Source organism: Cynara cardunculus, assembly GCF_001531365.2.
Source record: "Cynara cardunculus var. scolymus isolate 2C chromosome LG 12, CcrdV1, whole genome shotgun sequence".
NCBI lineage: Eukaryota > Viridiplantae > Streptophyta > Magnoliopsida > Asterales > Asteraceae > Cynara > Cynara cardunculus.
The window spans coordinates 7,758,108-7,774,901 of record NC_037539.1 but is presented as its reverse complement, the minus strand read 5'-3'; the positions used below and the strand labels follow the sequence as shown (position 1 = coordinate 7,774,901).

Sequence of the window (16,794 nt, the reverse complement as noted above, 5' to 3'; positions counted from 1 at the left end):
TTTTGAAGAATATATATATATATTTGTTGTCTTCTAGACCCGAGTGACAATTGACAAATGTTGCATTTGGTGTTTTTCGTGGTAAATTCGATGATTGTGAAAGTGTAAAAGATATACTTGTTTGATTTTTAACTCAGAATAGAATACAAATATATATTTTTAGTTTGTTTAAAACAATCACAATAATTTATCTCTCAATAAAATTCAACGATACATGTTTATAGTAAATTTAGTTATTTTTATTAGACTAGAAAGAATCAAATCCAAATTAAAAACATACAAGAGCAATATCGTGAAAATATTGGCATAATCGAGCAAAAAAGAAAGCGAAAAATAACAAACCCGACGAACATTGCGTAGGTTGTTTCGATAAAAAAAAAACGACAGTAAGACATAGACCTTTCAAAACGACAAACTCCCAACGTAAAAGACTAACCAAAATGTCAGGAAAATAAGATATTTTGACAAGAAAAATCTTTGTAGTAACTACAAGACTTCAACTTTCTAATCTAAAATAAAATAAGATTTTAAATGAATGGTTCCAAAATGTTTTTATACAATTTTTATAATAATCATCGACGTGAATTACCTGAGTCTTTTAGTTCGTCCATTTGGAAAGTCTCCTTGCTCATTTGTTTCATAATTACTGAATTACTTTTTTGATTTGATTGATCAAGTCAACGATATATGTCGTGAATTGTCTTTTCTTCTAAGAAAAAAAATGCAACACGTAATAAAATCATAAAAATCAAACATAATATTATATTTTTTATAATATAAATAATTGAATTATTTTGATTATGAATTTATTAGTTGGTGAGGAATCGTTGTTATGTACTGTGTAGAGGGCCAGAAGCTAAGAAGTAAGAACTAACTAGTAATTACTTAATTATATATGTATTTATTTTATCTTCATGATAAGATAAACACCTAAACGACCCTTGAGTTTGACATAAATACTGGAATATTCCTTGTTTACGAATATCTGGAATGTTCTATTTATTAACAGCTTAAAAAGACTCATAATTTATTTGGTCAATTATACATGATTTTTTCTAGTGACTTGATAATATAGAGAGTTGCTAATTCAGTAAGTTTCTTGGGGAGAGGGGGAGATTTATGAAGAAAGTCAGGTTTTTATCAAAACTTGCTCCTCCCAATCAGAAAATACGTTCATTCAATCTATAAGTAATACTCTAAAAAAACATTCTCAATCTATACAGACAAATTAATCTATAAAAACAATTTTATCTATAGAGGACTTGATGAAAAACGAATCAAAGAACCCCTTAATCCAACATGAATGGATCAGGAAACGATGCAACTATAGTGCACAATTATTGCATCCACGGAAAGTTTTTGATTATTAACGCTCTTTGTTTAACAAAATGCATTTCGGTAGCTTGACTTACTGGTCAATTACTTGAGTTTAGTGTCTCGTAGAATATCAACATGTCTCATATTAACCACAAGGGTGGTGCATGATTGGTTTGAGCTTGGCTCCAAAGATAAAAAGTACCAGGAGATATCAAGTTCAAATTCAAGAAGAAATAAAAATCCCCTTGTGGCCATGAATGTTCAAATACGATGACTCCGGGTTATCTGCAAAGCAGGTGGTCATCCTGGAATTAGTCGGCTCATATAGCGGATTGAATATCCAGGTTAATAAAAAAATACATGTCTCATATTCAATTTCAGTTCAATGTTTATATTTTTTATTTTTAATGGATGTATTTGTTGTTCATGATATATTCTTGTTCCCTTTATTTATCTCATACACAACTAAACATTAAGAAGATAGGGGCTTTTTGAAACTACTCAAACCTGAGGTGTCGTTTCTGCAATATGATCAAAGAAGAGGGATTATATTTGCAATATAGATGTTGGCAAAAATTGAGTGAGACGTCACTGTTAAGCTTTACGTCTATAAGTTGACCACACGTTACAAATGACTTTTAAAAGTCAACTCATTACAACCCCCTATATTATAACTGGACCTCTAATTTCCATTATTTTATTTTATTAATTTTTTAAAATCATTTTTGGTGTCAAAATAAATAAATTATAAAACAGAAACACAACGATGTCAATGATTCAAGCATCAATGTGTTGTTCGAACATAAAAAAGTCATCTAATCTAATGAAAAAAAACTTTATTATACACTTGTATATTTATAAATGTATAAGATCAACATTATCTATATTATATTATAAAACATTTAATAAAAACTTTTAAAAACTATTTTTTATATATGAAATACTGTATATTGATGCATATTACTTAAAATTCAAGATTACAATACATAAATACAATTCATTAAAGTTCTATGTTTGAATTCGTGTAACTAACTGTAGATAAACATAATCAAATAAAGGATAAACATATTATTTTAATATATAAAAAATCTAAAATATAATTAGGATAATTATCAAATTCTAACAAAATAATTAATTATTTTCTTTATAATAAAATTATATTATTAAACCAAATATAAATTACTTCGTTATTGAACCTAAATTAAACTATAATAAAAAAATTTGGATTAAAAACTACACAAAAAATGATCAATTTTAATTAGTTAATTTGATACTAATATCGATATATTTTGTCAATTTTTTATGATATCTTCAAATTTATATTTATACAAAAATAAAAAACATCATCACTTTTTCAAAATCATATAAGATCATATTATAACATCGACTGAAATAAAGAATAAAATGAAATATTAAAATCAAAATGTATCCGCTGCATTGCGTAAGTATCTTTTTAGTTTATCATAAGTCTCCTTATGTTTTTGAGTTTAGAAAAACTTGTTGATTAATAGTCACTGTTCAAAAAAGCTCGTCGCAATAGTCATCATGGCTCAAGACATGTGTTTCACGTCACGTTAAGTTTGAGGTGCGTTATAATGTAATGCATAGTTTTTATAACACGATATTTGATACTTATCTTTTTTTATGTCTTAGTTGTTAGTGTTTAATATATTAGTTAATTAAATTGTTTATTATCATTGAGTAATGGTACAAAAAAGCACATGTTTATGTATACTAGAAGAGTACCCGCGTAATGCAGCGAGATATATCTCGATTTTAATGTTTTATTTTATTCATTTTCGCTGTTGATAAAATACGGTTTTACGTGGTTTAGAAAACGATAATGTTTTTATTTTTGAACAAAATATAAATTTGAAAAAAAATGTATTGATATTAGTATTAAATTAACATCTTAAACGTTCTCGTTTTCTATGTAATTTTTTTAATTCAAAATTTTATTATAATTTAATTTAGGTTTAATAACAAAGTAATTTGTTTTTGTTTAATAATATAATTTTTGTATGAAAAATAATTAAGTGTTATGTTAAACTCAATGATTATCTTAATTAAATTTTTATTTTTTATATTTAAAATAAAATGTTTATCATGTATTTGATTATATTTACCTGCAGTTAGTTATACGAATTAAAAAAATAAAGTTGTAATAAGTTATACTTATGTACAATTACTTGTAATATTGAATTTTAAAGGGGTGTTTGAGATTGCTTATTTAAAACAACTTATGTTTTTTTTGTAAAAGTGCTTATTAACTTATGTGGTATCAAACCGAATTTAAATAAAACAAGGTTAATATTGTAACTGGTAATAAACAGTTTTTCATAAGTCAGGAAAAATTAACTTATCAAAAACAGCTTATTACCGGTTTAGCACCGGTATAAGCAGTTTTTTTTTCTTATTCAAACACCAGAAAATAGCTTATCACCGGTACCAAACTGAAATAAGTTAAAAAACAACTTTTATAAACAATCACATCAATAAGCAATACTACATTCATAAAAAAAATATTTTTAAGAGTTTTTATCAAATGTTTTATAATATTATATATGACACTGGGATTTACCGCCATAAATCATGCATTGAAAAACGCCTTGACCTCACCGTCACACTATGTCTCACGCTACTTAGAGCCTTGGATATAATTATTCTGTATTTATTTGAAAAATACAATATTATGCTTTTACATAATATATATTTATTTATCAGATTAATTATAAGTTTTTTTTGTCTTTTTCTATTAAAATTGTATTTAAATATTTGCTTATTACTTTACAATTTGTACAGGGTTTTTTTTTGTACGGAAGAATATAAGATATAAAAAAAGAGCACAATTCTGTTGTTGGGGAAAGTTGTCAATTAAGCATACTAATATTTCTTGATGATAATTTTAAATATAAGTTATAAATTTTATTTTTAAATGTTATATTAACAATGAGTTGAAAAGTCTAATAGCAACTTTTATGATGTTGAAGATTTGAATAGTTCTTAGAAACACTTGCGAATCCGATGCATGGTGGTAGGGGTTTTAGATCCCCCAACAAACCTATCAATTTAAAAAAAAAAAAAAAAACTATAAAAAATTTAGTAAAATTTTCTATTGTGCGTAAACAAGGCCCCCCCAACCCCCCAACTTAATATTTTGATTGTTAATTGGTCCATTTGTAGTATGCTTTGATATTTTCGTTTGAAATATAAAATATAAAAATTATACATCTCGATGAATTAGTAAAAAATAAACTGAAAATCGACCTGAATAAGTTATCTTTATTCGGTTAACTGAACCGTATAAGCCGAAAAGGAAAACTCAAAACCTTTTTTTTTTCTATACGACTACACCCTTAAATGTACCCCAACTATAAAAGTTTCTGGATCCGCTATTTTTTTAGAAATCATTTAAGTCGGTAGATTTGACTTGTTATAAATTCATGCTATTAATTGTGAGAATACCTCAATAATATTAAACATGGCAGTAGGTATAACTCATTTATGGTACATAAAATCACGGTATTTTTATTTATACCTATATAAAAAGTCACCACATCATTATTTTTTATATTTAAATTTTATTTTTAATATTCAACTGTTAATTACTGATTTGTCGTTAATTTCATCACAAAATTGAAGTAATGTTACGATAAAAACAACAACGTTATAGTATAATCTTATGACAGAACGTTAAAAAGATGTGCTTTATGTATTAAGCACATGCAGTCTTGTGTTTATCGCATTCCCATATGATACATACGAAAACAGTTCATTTTGTTACGAAACTTATACGTGTATATTTTTCAAGTGAGTTATTTAAAGGTATATCAGTAAAGATACTGTAAAAACTAAGATGTGATATTTGATCTGTTATGTGTAAAAAATAAAGACTTTCTTTATGTTATGAAAAAAGAAACTGAAAATATATATGATTCATGTCAAACTTCTCTTCCATATGAAATGGATAAATTTGAGATCTTTTGGCAATAAATACGATATCTGATAATACTGATAGCATGTGGAAAAGTTAAATGGTGTATGATATTCCACCTCACTTGTTATTGGTTCATGGGTGAATATCCCAAAATTGATAGCTATTAATTGGATTTCATTAATTACTATGACTAGAACTTGTCAAGCATCCATAATATTAAAGATTGTGTGTCTGTATGAATATTTCAATAACACTGTTGTTAAATTGGGATCAGTGGTTTGAAAATTTCAAATACTGAAAAGAGTCGGAAAACTTATTGATTCGTACCGATAAAGTAGTTGTACGTCAATAAGTTTTAAGATGTGAAGAGGGTTGGTAAGAAGATGCAAAAGAGCATCTACAACAAATTTTTATTTTTATTTTTATTAATAATTTATCTAAAATTAGTAATCCAAAGTTAAAATATCTAAAAACAATTAAACTTGACGTCGACAAATTCTCTATATTATAGATTTGAAGTTTAACTATGATGTAGCCAGATCCTAAAACACAACATTTTGACGAGAGGAAGGAATAAAATAAAAACTAACCATATGGAATAGCGATGTAGTCATCGAATTAGAAAACGCTAACCATATAGAAGCAAGGATGGATCGAATGAAGTATTGAAGAACCTGATATATGGTCTTGATTCTTGAATCAGTTGAATCGACTTATTAGAAAAATCAATTTTGTGAATCTGTCACTTTCATGAATCGTTGTGGAGGGAATTAGTGGGAGCGTGTCTGAGTCTCTTAGATAGTGTTATGAGCTTAAATTCTGAATATAGCATTGTAAGTTGTACATTATGCATAAATAACTTGTAATTAAGAGATTTAAGACTAGATACATAAAATAACAGCACTCGGTGCATTATAAGGTACTACATATGATATAAGATATAAACATAAGGAAAAATCAGGGTACTTTTGTGTCTCTTGGGTTTCATAGAAAAAGCCCAATTAAATGTATATATTGGGCTATGGTTAGGCTTGTTGGCCCATGGCTGTCACTGACTGCACCAGCCGTCGTCTTTCTCCTTCGATAACCGGAACAGAACACAGTTAAACCTCTTTTTTTTCTTCAGAATTTAGTAGAAAGGGGCGATATTTGATCAAGATTTCAATTGGGTTTGTCTTCAAACGAAATGGCTTTCCGGCGCCTTCTCGTAGAGGTTTGTTCAGTCGATATAATTCGTTTCTGTGCATTTTTGCATATAAATTTGGGCATTTTGTTCTCAGATTCATGTTAATTTGCAATTTCTTATTGTTACATGAACCCTAATTTAGTTCCCTATTCGGGTCTTAAATGATTTACTGTTTCAGTTAGTTGAGAACCATGAATGACTTGACTGGGTATTCGAAATCACCCCGAAAAGAAGACGTAGAAGGGTTTAAGGGGGTTCTTTTCCCAGTTTGATTTTCAATTGGGGTTATTGATTTAATGTAAAGCTGATCATTGATGTTAGAAGCTTCATTTCTTGCTCTAAGGTTTGCTTATGTTTATGTCATTATTTTGATCAGCCCCCTTCGAAAGAAGTGATTAACCTTGTATGTGGAATGGCTTGCTTTTCAATTTCAAATTGATTTGGATTTGAAGTTAGAATTGTAAATTAAGTTATAAACTCTGGACAAGTATTACAAATGGAGTAATGTGGGTATTGAGTCAATAACAAAATGGAAAGCAACTTTACACACAAAACATACATTGACACCCCCCCTTTTGATCCGGTTATGAAAGGACATATGATGAGTTTGGTTCGGAGTTGCACCTCGTCTAGAGTTCTTGCTGAATTTACTCAACGGGGGGCTAAGAGTTGGTTTCTTATTCACCTGATTGAACCTACAAATTAATAAAAGGATTACTCATCCAATCTTTCAAGAAAGGATCGGTAAGTTAGATGAAATGATTCTTATCTTGAAACGAATGAAAGGTGGAAGGTTGACACACACGCACACACACACACATATATATATATTTGATTAACCTGGATATCCAATCCGCTATGCGAGCCGACTAATCCCAGGGCGACCACCTGCTTTGCAGATAGCCCGGAGTCACCGCATTTGAACCTCTGTGGCCACAAGGGGATTTTTATTCCTCCTTGGATTTGAACCTGGGGCCTCGTGGTACTTTTGACCTTTGGAGCCAAGCTCAAACCAATCAGGCACCACCCTTGTGGTTCATATATTTGGGTCACAAGGAGTGATTTTTCTGGTTTCACTATTCAATGTTCTACAATGTGATTAAAATGTGCTTTAGGATATGTATATTGACTTCTTTTCTACGTATTTTATCCGAGTTTATACTTTTTCCTCTTCTTTATGCGCCTCATGTGATGAAAACCATCTCATACTCTTGACTTTTTATAGGTGTCGAGGCAGCATTCACAGTTGAGGCCACTTAAAAACTTATTTGCATGTTCTTATCATACGTCATTGAAGTTTGGAGGCAATACAGGTTCATATTACCCTATCAATTCAATTGGTTTCCAATTCGTATTTTTCTGCTCAATCTGTTTAATTGCTTTTATCGGTGGAATTTGGATTCTAGACTTGGTTCTGTGGCACATGCTTTTTGATAATTAAACATGCAAGAGATGTATGCAACTTTGCCATTTCTTGATGCCAATTTTATTGATATACATTCTTTGTCTTTATTTTTATTACGTTTTTGCATATGTAGCAGCACGATTGTTAGACTAACGTCTCTTAAGATTTATGATGTCGAGTAAGAAAGCGTCGACCAAGATCATGACTGGGGGTATTCAGGGTGATTGTCTCGGCATGAATTTGGTTGAACTACGGATTATGTCTGAATTCAAGAATGCTATTTCTATTCCCGTCACACCCTATCATCCTAACTTGCTCTTTTATGTTTCTAAATTAGAAGACTAGAGAAACTTGAAATTTGAATCTTCTTTGACCGAAGGAAAATTAGCGAAAATTATGTTACTCCTCTTTCCAGAATGCAAGAGACGTCTGACTAGGCATGTTGTTTGATAGAAGTGTTTGATTGGGGCAGGTTCAAATGAGAATCGTAAATATTTTGAGAACTTGGTAACCAACTATTCATATACTATTCATCATGAATGTTGTGAAAGATTTTCATCATGAAAATTATTCATTATGAAAAAATGCATTATGTTCATGATGAAAATGCATGATATCGTTAACAAGGTTTTAAAAAGCGGAATTGTGCCTCAAGGCGTTTTCCTTCAACGAGGCGAGGCGTAAACCACAAGGCGGACGGAGGCGTAATCCCTGAGGTGGAAATATATATACTACATAAAATATATTTATACCAATCTGCATTACACTGCTTCTACTAAGAAAATATATGCAACATACACACACACTTCACACTGATACGCCTCGTCTGGGGATTGAAAGGCGCCTTCTCAGGTGCGATTTTGGGCCGCCTCGCCTCGAGGCTACGCCTCACACGCTTTTGAAAACCATGATCATGAATAATGAAAATGCATAAGATTCATGATGAATAATATTTTTGAATATTTAGGGTTATTCATTATTAATAATACATGAGATGGTTGGTTCTCAGGTTCTCAAAATATTTATGGTTCTTATTTGAACTTTCCCCGTGTTTGATTATGAGTCAATTTATCGAATAAGATGAAACCTGTGAAATGTACAGGAACTATTAGTGAAAGTCTTGTGCCACGTGCTTCCAACAATCAAGAATGCAACTTTCAACATCCAACATGCTCGATGATGTTGTCAAGGGCATTATACTCTTCTGATGCGAGTACTTTAGAAGTGGGTCCCACAGGTACTATCTTGAATGCATTATTAGGTTCGGTATTTGTTCTCTTGAGAAGGGTATCGTTGTTTAGAGATGTTTATTTGTTTCACTGCAGAGGCTGCTAAGGAATTGTATGATAAGTTGCTCAAATCCGTTATAGAGCAAAGAACCGCACCTCCAAACAATTGGTTATGGACCCTCATAGAAAAATGCGCCAATCGTGAAGACATCAAACTTCTATTTAATGTCTTGGAGAACCTTCGGAAATTTGTTAGTGATAATCTTGTTGCTCTTTGACTGCTGGAAATTTAAGTCCCTACTGTTCATCATTTAAGCTTCTGATTTTATTTTAAGATTGAAATAATTTAGCCAGTATTCATCGTGTTTCCATTGCAGAGGCTATCAAATCTTCGCATTTTTGAAAACTTTAATGACAATCTTTGTCGGGAAATATCCAAGGCATGTGTACGAGTAGAGGCTATTGAATTCGGTATGATATAATATGTAATGCATGTGGCCGTACTTCCATATTGACTTTCACGTTTGTGATGCGAGGAGAATGAAGAATTATATTGTTATTTTTTTTGACACCATTTAATTCGGACTCGTCAAATGTAAACATTAAATTGGCAAACCAGTAGTCTAAGTCCTTTCCATGTCTATAACAGGGAAGAAGACATTGTGGAAACACAATGTTTACGGATTGACTCCTAGCGTTGCATCTGCTCACAGTTTACTGGTATTTTATTTCTTCTAAATCTTCTTAACATTCCCTTCCGTTCTCATTTTTATTTGACTTCTTAAAGATTTTATATCATGTGGTTGTAGTTGTATGCTAAAGAACACAATGATGCTAATCTCTTGGTGGACGTAATGAAACTCCTGAAAGCAAATGACGTACCACTTCAACCTGGTACTGCGGATATCGTTTTTAGGTATGTAAACCAATGTCTTTTTTGTGATTCAAACATTCAACGTTATACTTTTTGATCATCAGATACTGAAGGGTACCGCTTCTATGTGCTTATCCTGGTGTTTATACTGTTATACCATGACATGATCTATGTATACAAATAAGTTTATTAGGTTACTAAAATTTGATGTGTGCTACAGCATTATTGTTCGTTTAGGGTGGATTTGGTATGCAGGATAGGACAGAACAAAAACTTGTTGTCCCACATGTGACTCAAACTAAAAAAATTGCGGGTCTATTACCAAACAAAAAGATGGTTGTTGGCCCCTTTTAGTTGTTGCGAGGAGATATGAAGATAACACCAAACGAAACCAAACCAAATGTATCCGTTTTAGCCCATTTAGAGGTAGGGTCTGAGGAGGATAGGATGTAGGCAGACCTTTTCTCTGCCCAAGGGTAGATAGGTTGTATGAAGATGGTGCAAGTGCAAGTGAATGGAATGTAGAAATCTTTCAAATCACCATTTTTTGAGGTCCATAATGAAATGTTATCGTGGGTCCCATTGGTTCGAAATAAAGATGGGACCCATGAAACACAGGATGGAGAAAAACCGTATAAACGAATGGAATCTTACTTATTTCTCCAATGTTGTTATCGATATCATGCATCTTTCTTGCTTGCAGCATTTGCTACAACACGGAAAGGTGGGATTTGATGTGTAAGTACGCAAAACGGTTTGTTATGGCTGGAGCAAAATTGCGACGAACCTCATTCGATACTTGGATGACATTTGCTGCAAAACTAGGTGCTCATTTACATTTCCTTCGGAAAATATATTTATTCATTCGTCACTGAAAATAAGTATTTGGTCATTCTGGAATCACCTATATTATATATTGGGAGGGACGGGATTGAGTGGGACAAAAATGCATTTCTTTTTTGTCCCACCAAAATAGGTGGAACAAAAATCAAGGAGAAGAGAGAAGATTGGTAAATTACTAACCTACCCATGCAAAATTAAAACCCTAAAATATTCCATGATTCTTTCATCTGCCTATCTCACTATCGCCCATCCAGTCCTTATTGGGTACCAAACGCACCCTTAATGATCAATAATATCAACATCATTCTCATTTGGGCAACATAGTCGAGTCGTTTTGGAAAAGAGGACATGGTCAGAACACTGAGGCATAAACTACGTAAATAAATTTATCTGATATGTATCCCATTTGATCTCTTTACAGGAGACGTTGATAACTTATGGAAGATCGAGAAGTTGAGATCAGGATTGATGAAAACGCACACAATTGGTAGCGGGTTTTCATGTGCCAAGGTATTAATCATCCCGATCATGTTACCCTCTGTTGAACGTGTTTTATTTCAGATGAAGTTGTGGTTCCTTTTAAGAAGCGTTTCGGTGTGATTTGGATTTGACTGGTACAACGAACTGAACCACCCCTGCTCAGTTCTTCTTTTCTAAATTGAACAATTCAACTTTAGTTAAATATCAGTTTCATGCATTAAATCTATTAAGCACGACAATTTGGTATTTGCACGAGAAAAAACCATGAATTGAACTGAACCAACCGTTACAAACTTCAATCGGGCCATACTATCGTAAAACCTAACTAGATTAACTGGTTCAATCTTATGCATGATTTGAGGTACCTATTCGTCTTCAAAACAATATGTACAAATCTTTCTGTGTGTTGAAAATACATCTTTGAAGTTGTGCTGCATTGCGGTTTATATATATATATACACAGAGAGAGAGAGAGAGAGAGAGAGAGAGAGAGAGTTCGTCTTCTAACGGGTTTTTTATCTACTCTCTTTGCAGGGGTTTCTGCTTGAACATAAACCTGAAGAAGCAGCTGCAATGGTTCAAGTCGTCACCCAGGTACTAATTAGCTTCCGTTTTGTGGGTCCCATCATCATTAGCCCGCAAAGGAATGTACCCTATGGGGGATTGTCCAAATGAGAACCCTAAATATTTTGAGAACCTGGGGACCAATTATTCATGATGAATATCATGATATATTCGTCATGCAAGTGCAAGATATTCATGACGAAAATGCATGATGTCATGAGTAATGAAAATCCATTACATTCGTGATTAAAAATATTCATCATGGAATAGTTGGTTTCCGGTTCTCAAAATATTTGTAGGTTGTAAAAAGAGCACTGTTTCACTTCTAATGTCGTTTAATTACGTCATTGTCCTTGGCCGCTACTTTGGGGCTCAAATATATGTTTCTTAAACTAGTAGTTTTACGCTTTGTAACTTGTTAACAGACATTACTGGAGGCAAAGAGGCCAGATATAATGGCAGAACTCGAGAAGCTGGTTAGTGAGTGGCCTTTGGAGATTATAAAGCGTCGAAAAGATGAAGACAAAAAGGTAACTGAATACCATATATCCTTGTAGAAGCTGATTGTTTTTGCTAATCGGCTTTTGCTCTTTCTTTTCCAGGCCTTAGCTGCCGGTTTGCAACAAGATATCTCTGCCATGATCCACAGTCTTTCAGGGTTGGGCGTGAAAACGAACGTAAAAATGGATGATTTGACCAAAATGCCCTTGTGAGAGTCAAAAAATTGGATGTTTGTAAGGCACCTTGGCTCTTCATACGGAAAGAATGAGTCGTTAAATTTGACATTTTCAAGAAACTTTAGTATTCGACGTTAGAATGACCCCGATCCGATCAAAGTTTGGCCTCTTGAAGATGGATGGTTATTAACAGGTTTTGACTATTTGAAATAAATAGCAATTGCAATATTTGTTCTGTACCATTGGATGTCTTGCTATATCCGATGTATGATGGTCGAGATCATTGTGTTTTTGATCGTTGATGGTCGAGATCATTGTGTTTTTGACCGTTGATGATCGATCTGATGATTAGTTGTTCATTCCGTTTCGTTGCACGAGTAGAACACATAATATGGAGTATATAGAAAACATATCTAATTCATCTCATACATATTATGAAGCATAATTGGATCATTGAATAAAACCAATAAGTATGAGATGATTGAAGAAATTTTTCAGAGGCACCTCTGTCTTGTTGTTCTCTTGTCTGATAATAGGTAAATCAATATCTTATTTGTCTTTTATTATTCTTCAAACCCTCAACAACAACATTTCTCAATCGATTAATCTTAATCGATCATTTCTCTCAATCGATTCTTACCAAATCAATCATCATCCCTCTCAATTGATGTATTTTAATAGGATTTAAATGTTTTAAACACTGTTGATGATATATTTTCGTTTAAATGAATGTTAATAATATAATTTAGATGTAAATTTCGTAATGATAATAAATAAATATGTGAAATTGTATAAGTTTATCAACATTATAATATTTTTAATGGATAAAATAGAAAATTTAAACAAATTAAAACATTTATCAGTTTATCATCTGTCTCGTATAGAATAGCAGCTTAGCTTAGGCTGTATATAAGATTTAAGTAAAGGGTAAAAAGGACATTTTCATTCACAACTTAAATATATTACTTTCAAGTAGACACAAATCCAAGCCAAGCTACATTAACAATACACCCAAAAATAGGTACCTTAACCAAAAGTGGTACTAATGTAGCTCTTGGCTACATTGTCGCAAAGGATTTGCAACACTCTATGGTTAACCGGGGTCACACACCGCGGTGTCTTGAACTGGTTCAACGCCGACCCTAACCCGACGTAGTGATCTAGGATCTTCTGGAAGGTTCCCCTCCGTAAAACTCGGAGCTCTAGAGGCCCGATTGCTTTGACCTTTCTTGAGCTCACGTAGCCCGCGTCAACAAATGATTTGTCCAAGCAATTGCAACATTCTTTCAAAACCTTATCGCTCGCCTCCCCGCTCACCTCCCAAAAGATCACATAATGGCCAGGCTCGGAAGCAATGTCGACGTGGCTTGTGAAGTCGACAACTTCGAGTTTTTCAGCTGCTAGGAGCTTTGCAGCTGCTTCCACGGATAGTTGTAGATCTTTTTCGGTGTTTTTGTCGATGTTGATTGTGAGCATGAGGTTTCTTCTACAAACAAATTGGAGTTCTGGTGTCGCGTTGTGGAACCCGATAACCTTAACCACGTCACCTAGCCTGTATCGATACAAACCTGCAAGCCAAGAGTCAACAATTATAGTTCAGAATTACCCCCTTGGTTACAGGTTAATCTGAGAACCATAAATATTTTGAGAACCATAAATATTTTGAGAACCGTGAGAACCAATTATTTAAATGAATATTATGATAGATATCTATGAAGAATAGTATTCATCATGAATGATGAATATACATGAGTGATAAATGATATGGAAACATATGGTATTCATAATAAATGATGTTTGTGAATATTTAGGAATATTCATTATGAATAATCCATAAATTGATATTCATCATAAATAATGTTTGTGAATATTCATTATAAATTGAATAGTGTCACTACTTAGAAAACAAACCGATTACCTGCAAAATTGGTGATCACAACCTCATACTCTTCGCCGATTTGGACATCGGTCAAGCCCACAGGTTTGGGCTCGACCGGGCAAAATGTGAAGTCGGGTTCATCTTGATCCCGGCTAGCCATATCGATCTCTCTCAACGGTAAGAATTCAAAATACCCAATATTTGGAAGGACAGCATAAGTGGTCCTCTCCGGTGGCATATTTGGGTTGACGTTTGCTCCGATCCACCCTTCCGATGATCCATAATCTGCGCTCAGCAATCGTACTTTGCCAGCATAATGCCGTAGTTTTTTCAAATACATCTCCATCGAACCAGTCATGATCCCATAAATGTACTTACAGTTAGGAAACACTTCATGGATCAACCCGTTCCAATCAGTTAAACCCAAACACTTCCTGTGAATTTTGTCCGCCAGTTCAGGGTTCGGGGTCAGAACCTTGCCCATAGCGGTTCTGATCGATGGAACCGTGATCTTGGCGGACAAAACTCCGTTTCTGATATCGGAACAGAGTTCTTCCCACACCAGCTCGAAGGTCCTAAACGAATGAACTATGCTATGTGCAAACGTCGACGATATGACTTGAATTTCTTCGTGGAAAATGAGTCCGCAAAGGAGATGACAGTATAAAGATTGATGGAAATCAGGCCCGAAGATGACTTCATCCGGGCTACAACACGGGGTTTGCATCGCCCGCATCGTTTTCTTGAACTGTGCGCTACGGTATACGTTTGTAGTTGCGGTTCCCGCTAGTAAACCACCTTTGGTTGTGAACTGCTTGCTTCCATAGATGAAACTCAAAGCTTTCCCATTGTCAATTGGAAATTCCCTAAAAAATTAACGTCCATGAGTTACAAATCTTTATAGACTCTAACACAAACGTAATCATAATGTTTGTCAAACTAGCAATAGCTAGCAGATAAATTAGCTGATGGTTGATAAACTAGCTGATTAACCAATACACACTGTGTTGTCAGAATACCTGTTTCTGAAAGCAAAAGAAGTACGATAAATCTGCATTGTGGTTTCCGTCAATTCGTCATTGTACGGTACAAACTTGGGCTTCCCTTGAGTAGTACCAGAACTACAAACAAACAAACAAACAAACAGTGAATCAGCTCAGTTGGCTCCAGGATGGTATACTCGGTAAATAACCGAATATTACGAGAAGATCTACCTTAATGTAATTGTTGTGATGGCTTTTCCAGTAAGCACAGGATGGGATGCACCATCAGCAATTTTCTGAATATAAGGCTCAAGATCTTTGTGGGTAACAACAGGAACACAAGAACTGTAAGTTTGAGGATCAAATCTTCCATCAAGATTCCATTTTTTCAGGTATTCTGCTTCACCATTTTCTTTCAAGATTTTCTGTAAAGTCTCAATTTGAACCCTTTTTGCATTTTTGGTTAAAGATTCAAATTCTTCAATCACTTTTTCTGAAGCAAATCTGCTGTCCATTTTCTTTTTGATCCTGCAAAAGGAATTTGGCACCAAGTCAAGCAGAAGGAAGATGAATTCAGACCAAACACAAAATTCAGCTGTTCCGTTAAGTCATCTTCTAAATAATGGAACTTGACTGTTCAGTCAAGAAGAAGTTACCAGTAGTTTTCGTTTTGTGGGCTTATTCCAACCAGAAAAAGACATGTAGGGACATAGATGGCTGCAGATTGGTTTGGTTATTTTGGGATCTTCCCAAAATAAACAAAATCATAAAATTTTATAACAGATGTAAACATCTGGATTTACTGATTTGATTTATAATAAAACAATTTTTTTTAAGTATATTTTTCTATCTGAAAATGAAAGAAACTTATAATCTAGTAATGATTTTGAAAATAAGATCAATTTTAAATGTTTTTAAAATAATTAAATTAATAAAAACAAATTTGTTGTAATAATTTCTAGTGGACAAAGGAAAAAGTAATATATTTATTTTTACTGTTTATTCTATAATTTATTTATTTTTATCTTTTATGCAGGAAAAAAAAGGATAAAATTGAACATGTTTAGATTCAATGAACATTATGAAAAGTGAGATTAAATAAATATTTTTTAATTAATATTTAATAAATAAAAAAAGGTTAATCCCACTTAATTATATTAAAAATTATAATTTTACAAGATATTGGTGATCCCACTTAATTATATAAAAATATATTATCATTTGCTGATGAAAAATAAATAGAAAATTTTAGTGGATCTTGGAATCAGGAACCGAATATCTTAAAATGGATCACAGAGATTCAGACGAAAGAATCAAATCAACAATGCATAAATTTCGAATCATGTTCAAAAAATAGAAGAATTTAAGCACAACAACAGTTTATGCAGCAGCTGCAATGGCGATGAGAGCTGAAAACAGA

The 16,794-nt window shown here is 32.8% G+C and overlaps 2 protein-coding genes across 2 annotated transcripts; one reads left to right on the top strand and one right to left on the bottom strand.

Moving 5' to 3' along the window:
• Positions 1-6,341: 6,341 nt before the first annotated feature.
• On the top strand, positions 6,342-12,740 carry LOC112522919. The gene is made up of 12 exons (XM_025132260.1): positions 6,342-6,467; positions 7,666-7,753; positions 8,948-9,082; positions 9,171-9,325; positions 9,452-9,545; positions 9,724-9,794; positions 9,884-9,990; positions 10,652-10,773; positions 11,213-11,301; positions 11,806-11,865; positions 12,261-12,365; positions 12,438-12,740. The coding sequence occupies exons 1-12, from the start codon at positions 6,441-6,443 to the stop codon at positions 12,546-12,548; spliced, it is 1,164 nt and encodes a 387-aa protein (XP_024988028.1). The 5' UTR covers positions 6,342-6,440; the 3' UTR covers positions 12,549-12,740.
• Positions 12,741-13,433: 693 nt separating this feature from the next.
• LOC112522684 (jasmonic acid-amido synthetase JAR1-like) lies at positions 13,434-15,932 on the bottom strand. Its single transcript, XM_025131971.1, has 4 exons — positions 15,606-15,932; positions 15,411-15,512; positions 14,431-15,257; positions 13,434-14,080 (listed from the first exon to the last, which is right to left on the bottom strand). Exons 1-4 carry the CDS (start codon positions 15,887-15,889, stop codon positions 13,539-13,541), a joined length of 1,755 nt encoding a protein of 584 aa, XP_024987739.1. The 5' UTR covers positions 15,890-15,932; the 3' UTR covers positions 13,434-13,538.
• Positions 15,933-16,794: the final 862 nt, after the last annotated feature.

Coding starts and splice junctions, on each gene's coding strand:
- LOC112522919 (XM_025132260.1), top strand. CDS start 6,441: ATGGCTTTCCGGCGCCTTCTCGTAGAG. Junction 6,468..7,665: donor TCCGGCGCCTTCTCGTAGAG/GTTTGTTCAGTC, acceptor GACTTTTTATAG/GTGTCGAGGCAGCATTCACA. Junction 9,546..9,723: donor AGTAGAGGCTATTGAATTCG/GTATGATATAAT, acceptor TGTCTATAACAG/GGAAGAAGACATTGTGGAAA.
- LOC112522684 (XM_025131971.1), bottom strand. CDS start 15,889: ATGGACAGCAGATTTGCTTCAGAAAAAGTGATTGAAGAATTTGAATCT. Junction 15,513..15,605: donor ATCACAACAATTACATTAAG/GTAGATCTTCTC, acceptor GTTTGTTTGTAG/TTCTGGTACTACTCAAGGGA. Junction 14,081..14,430: donor TGTGATCACCAATTTTGCAG/GTAATCGGTTTG, acceptor CTTGGCTTGCAG/GTTTGTATCGATACAGGCTA.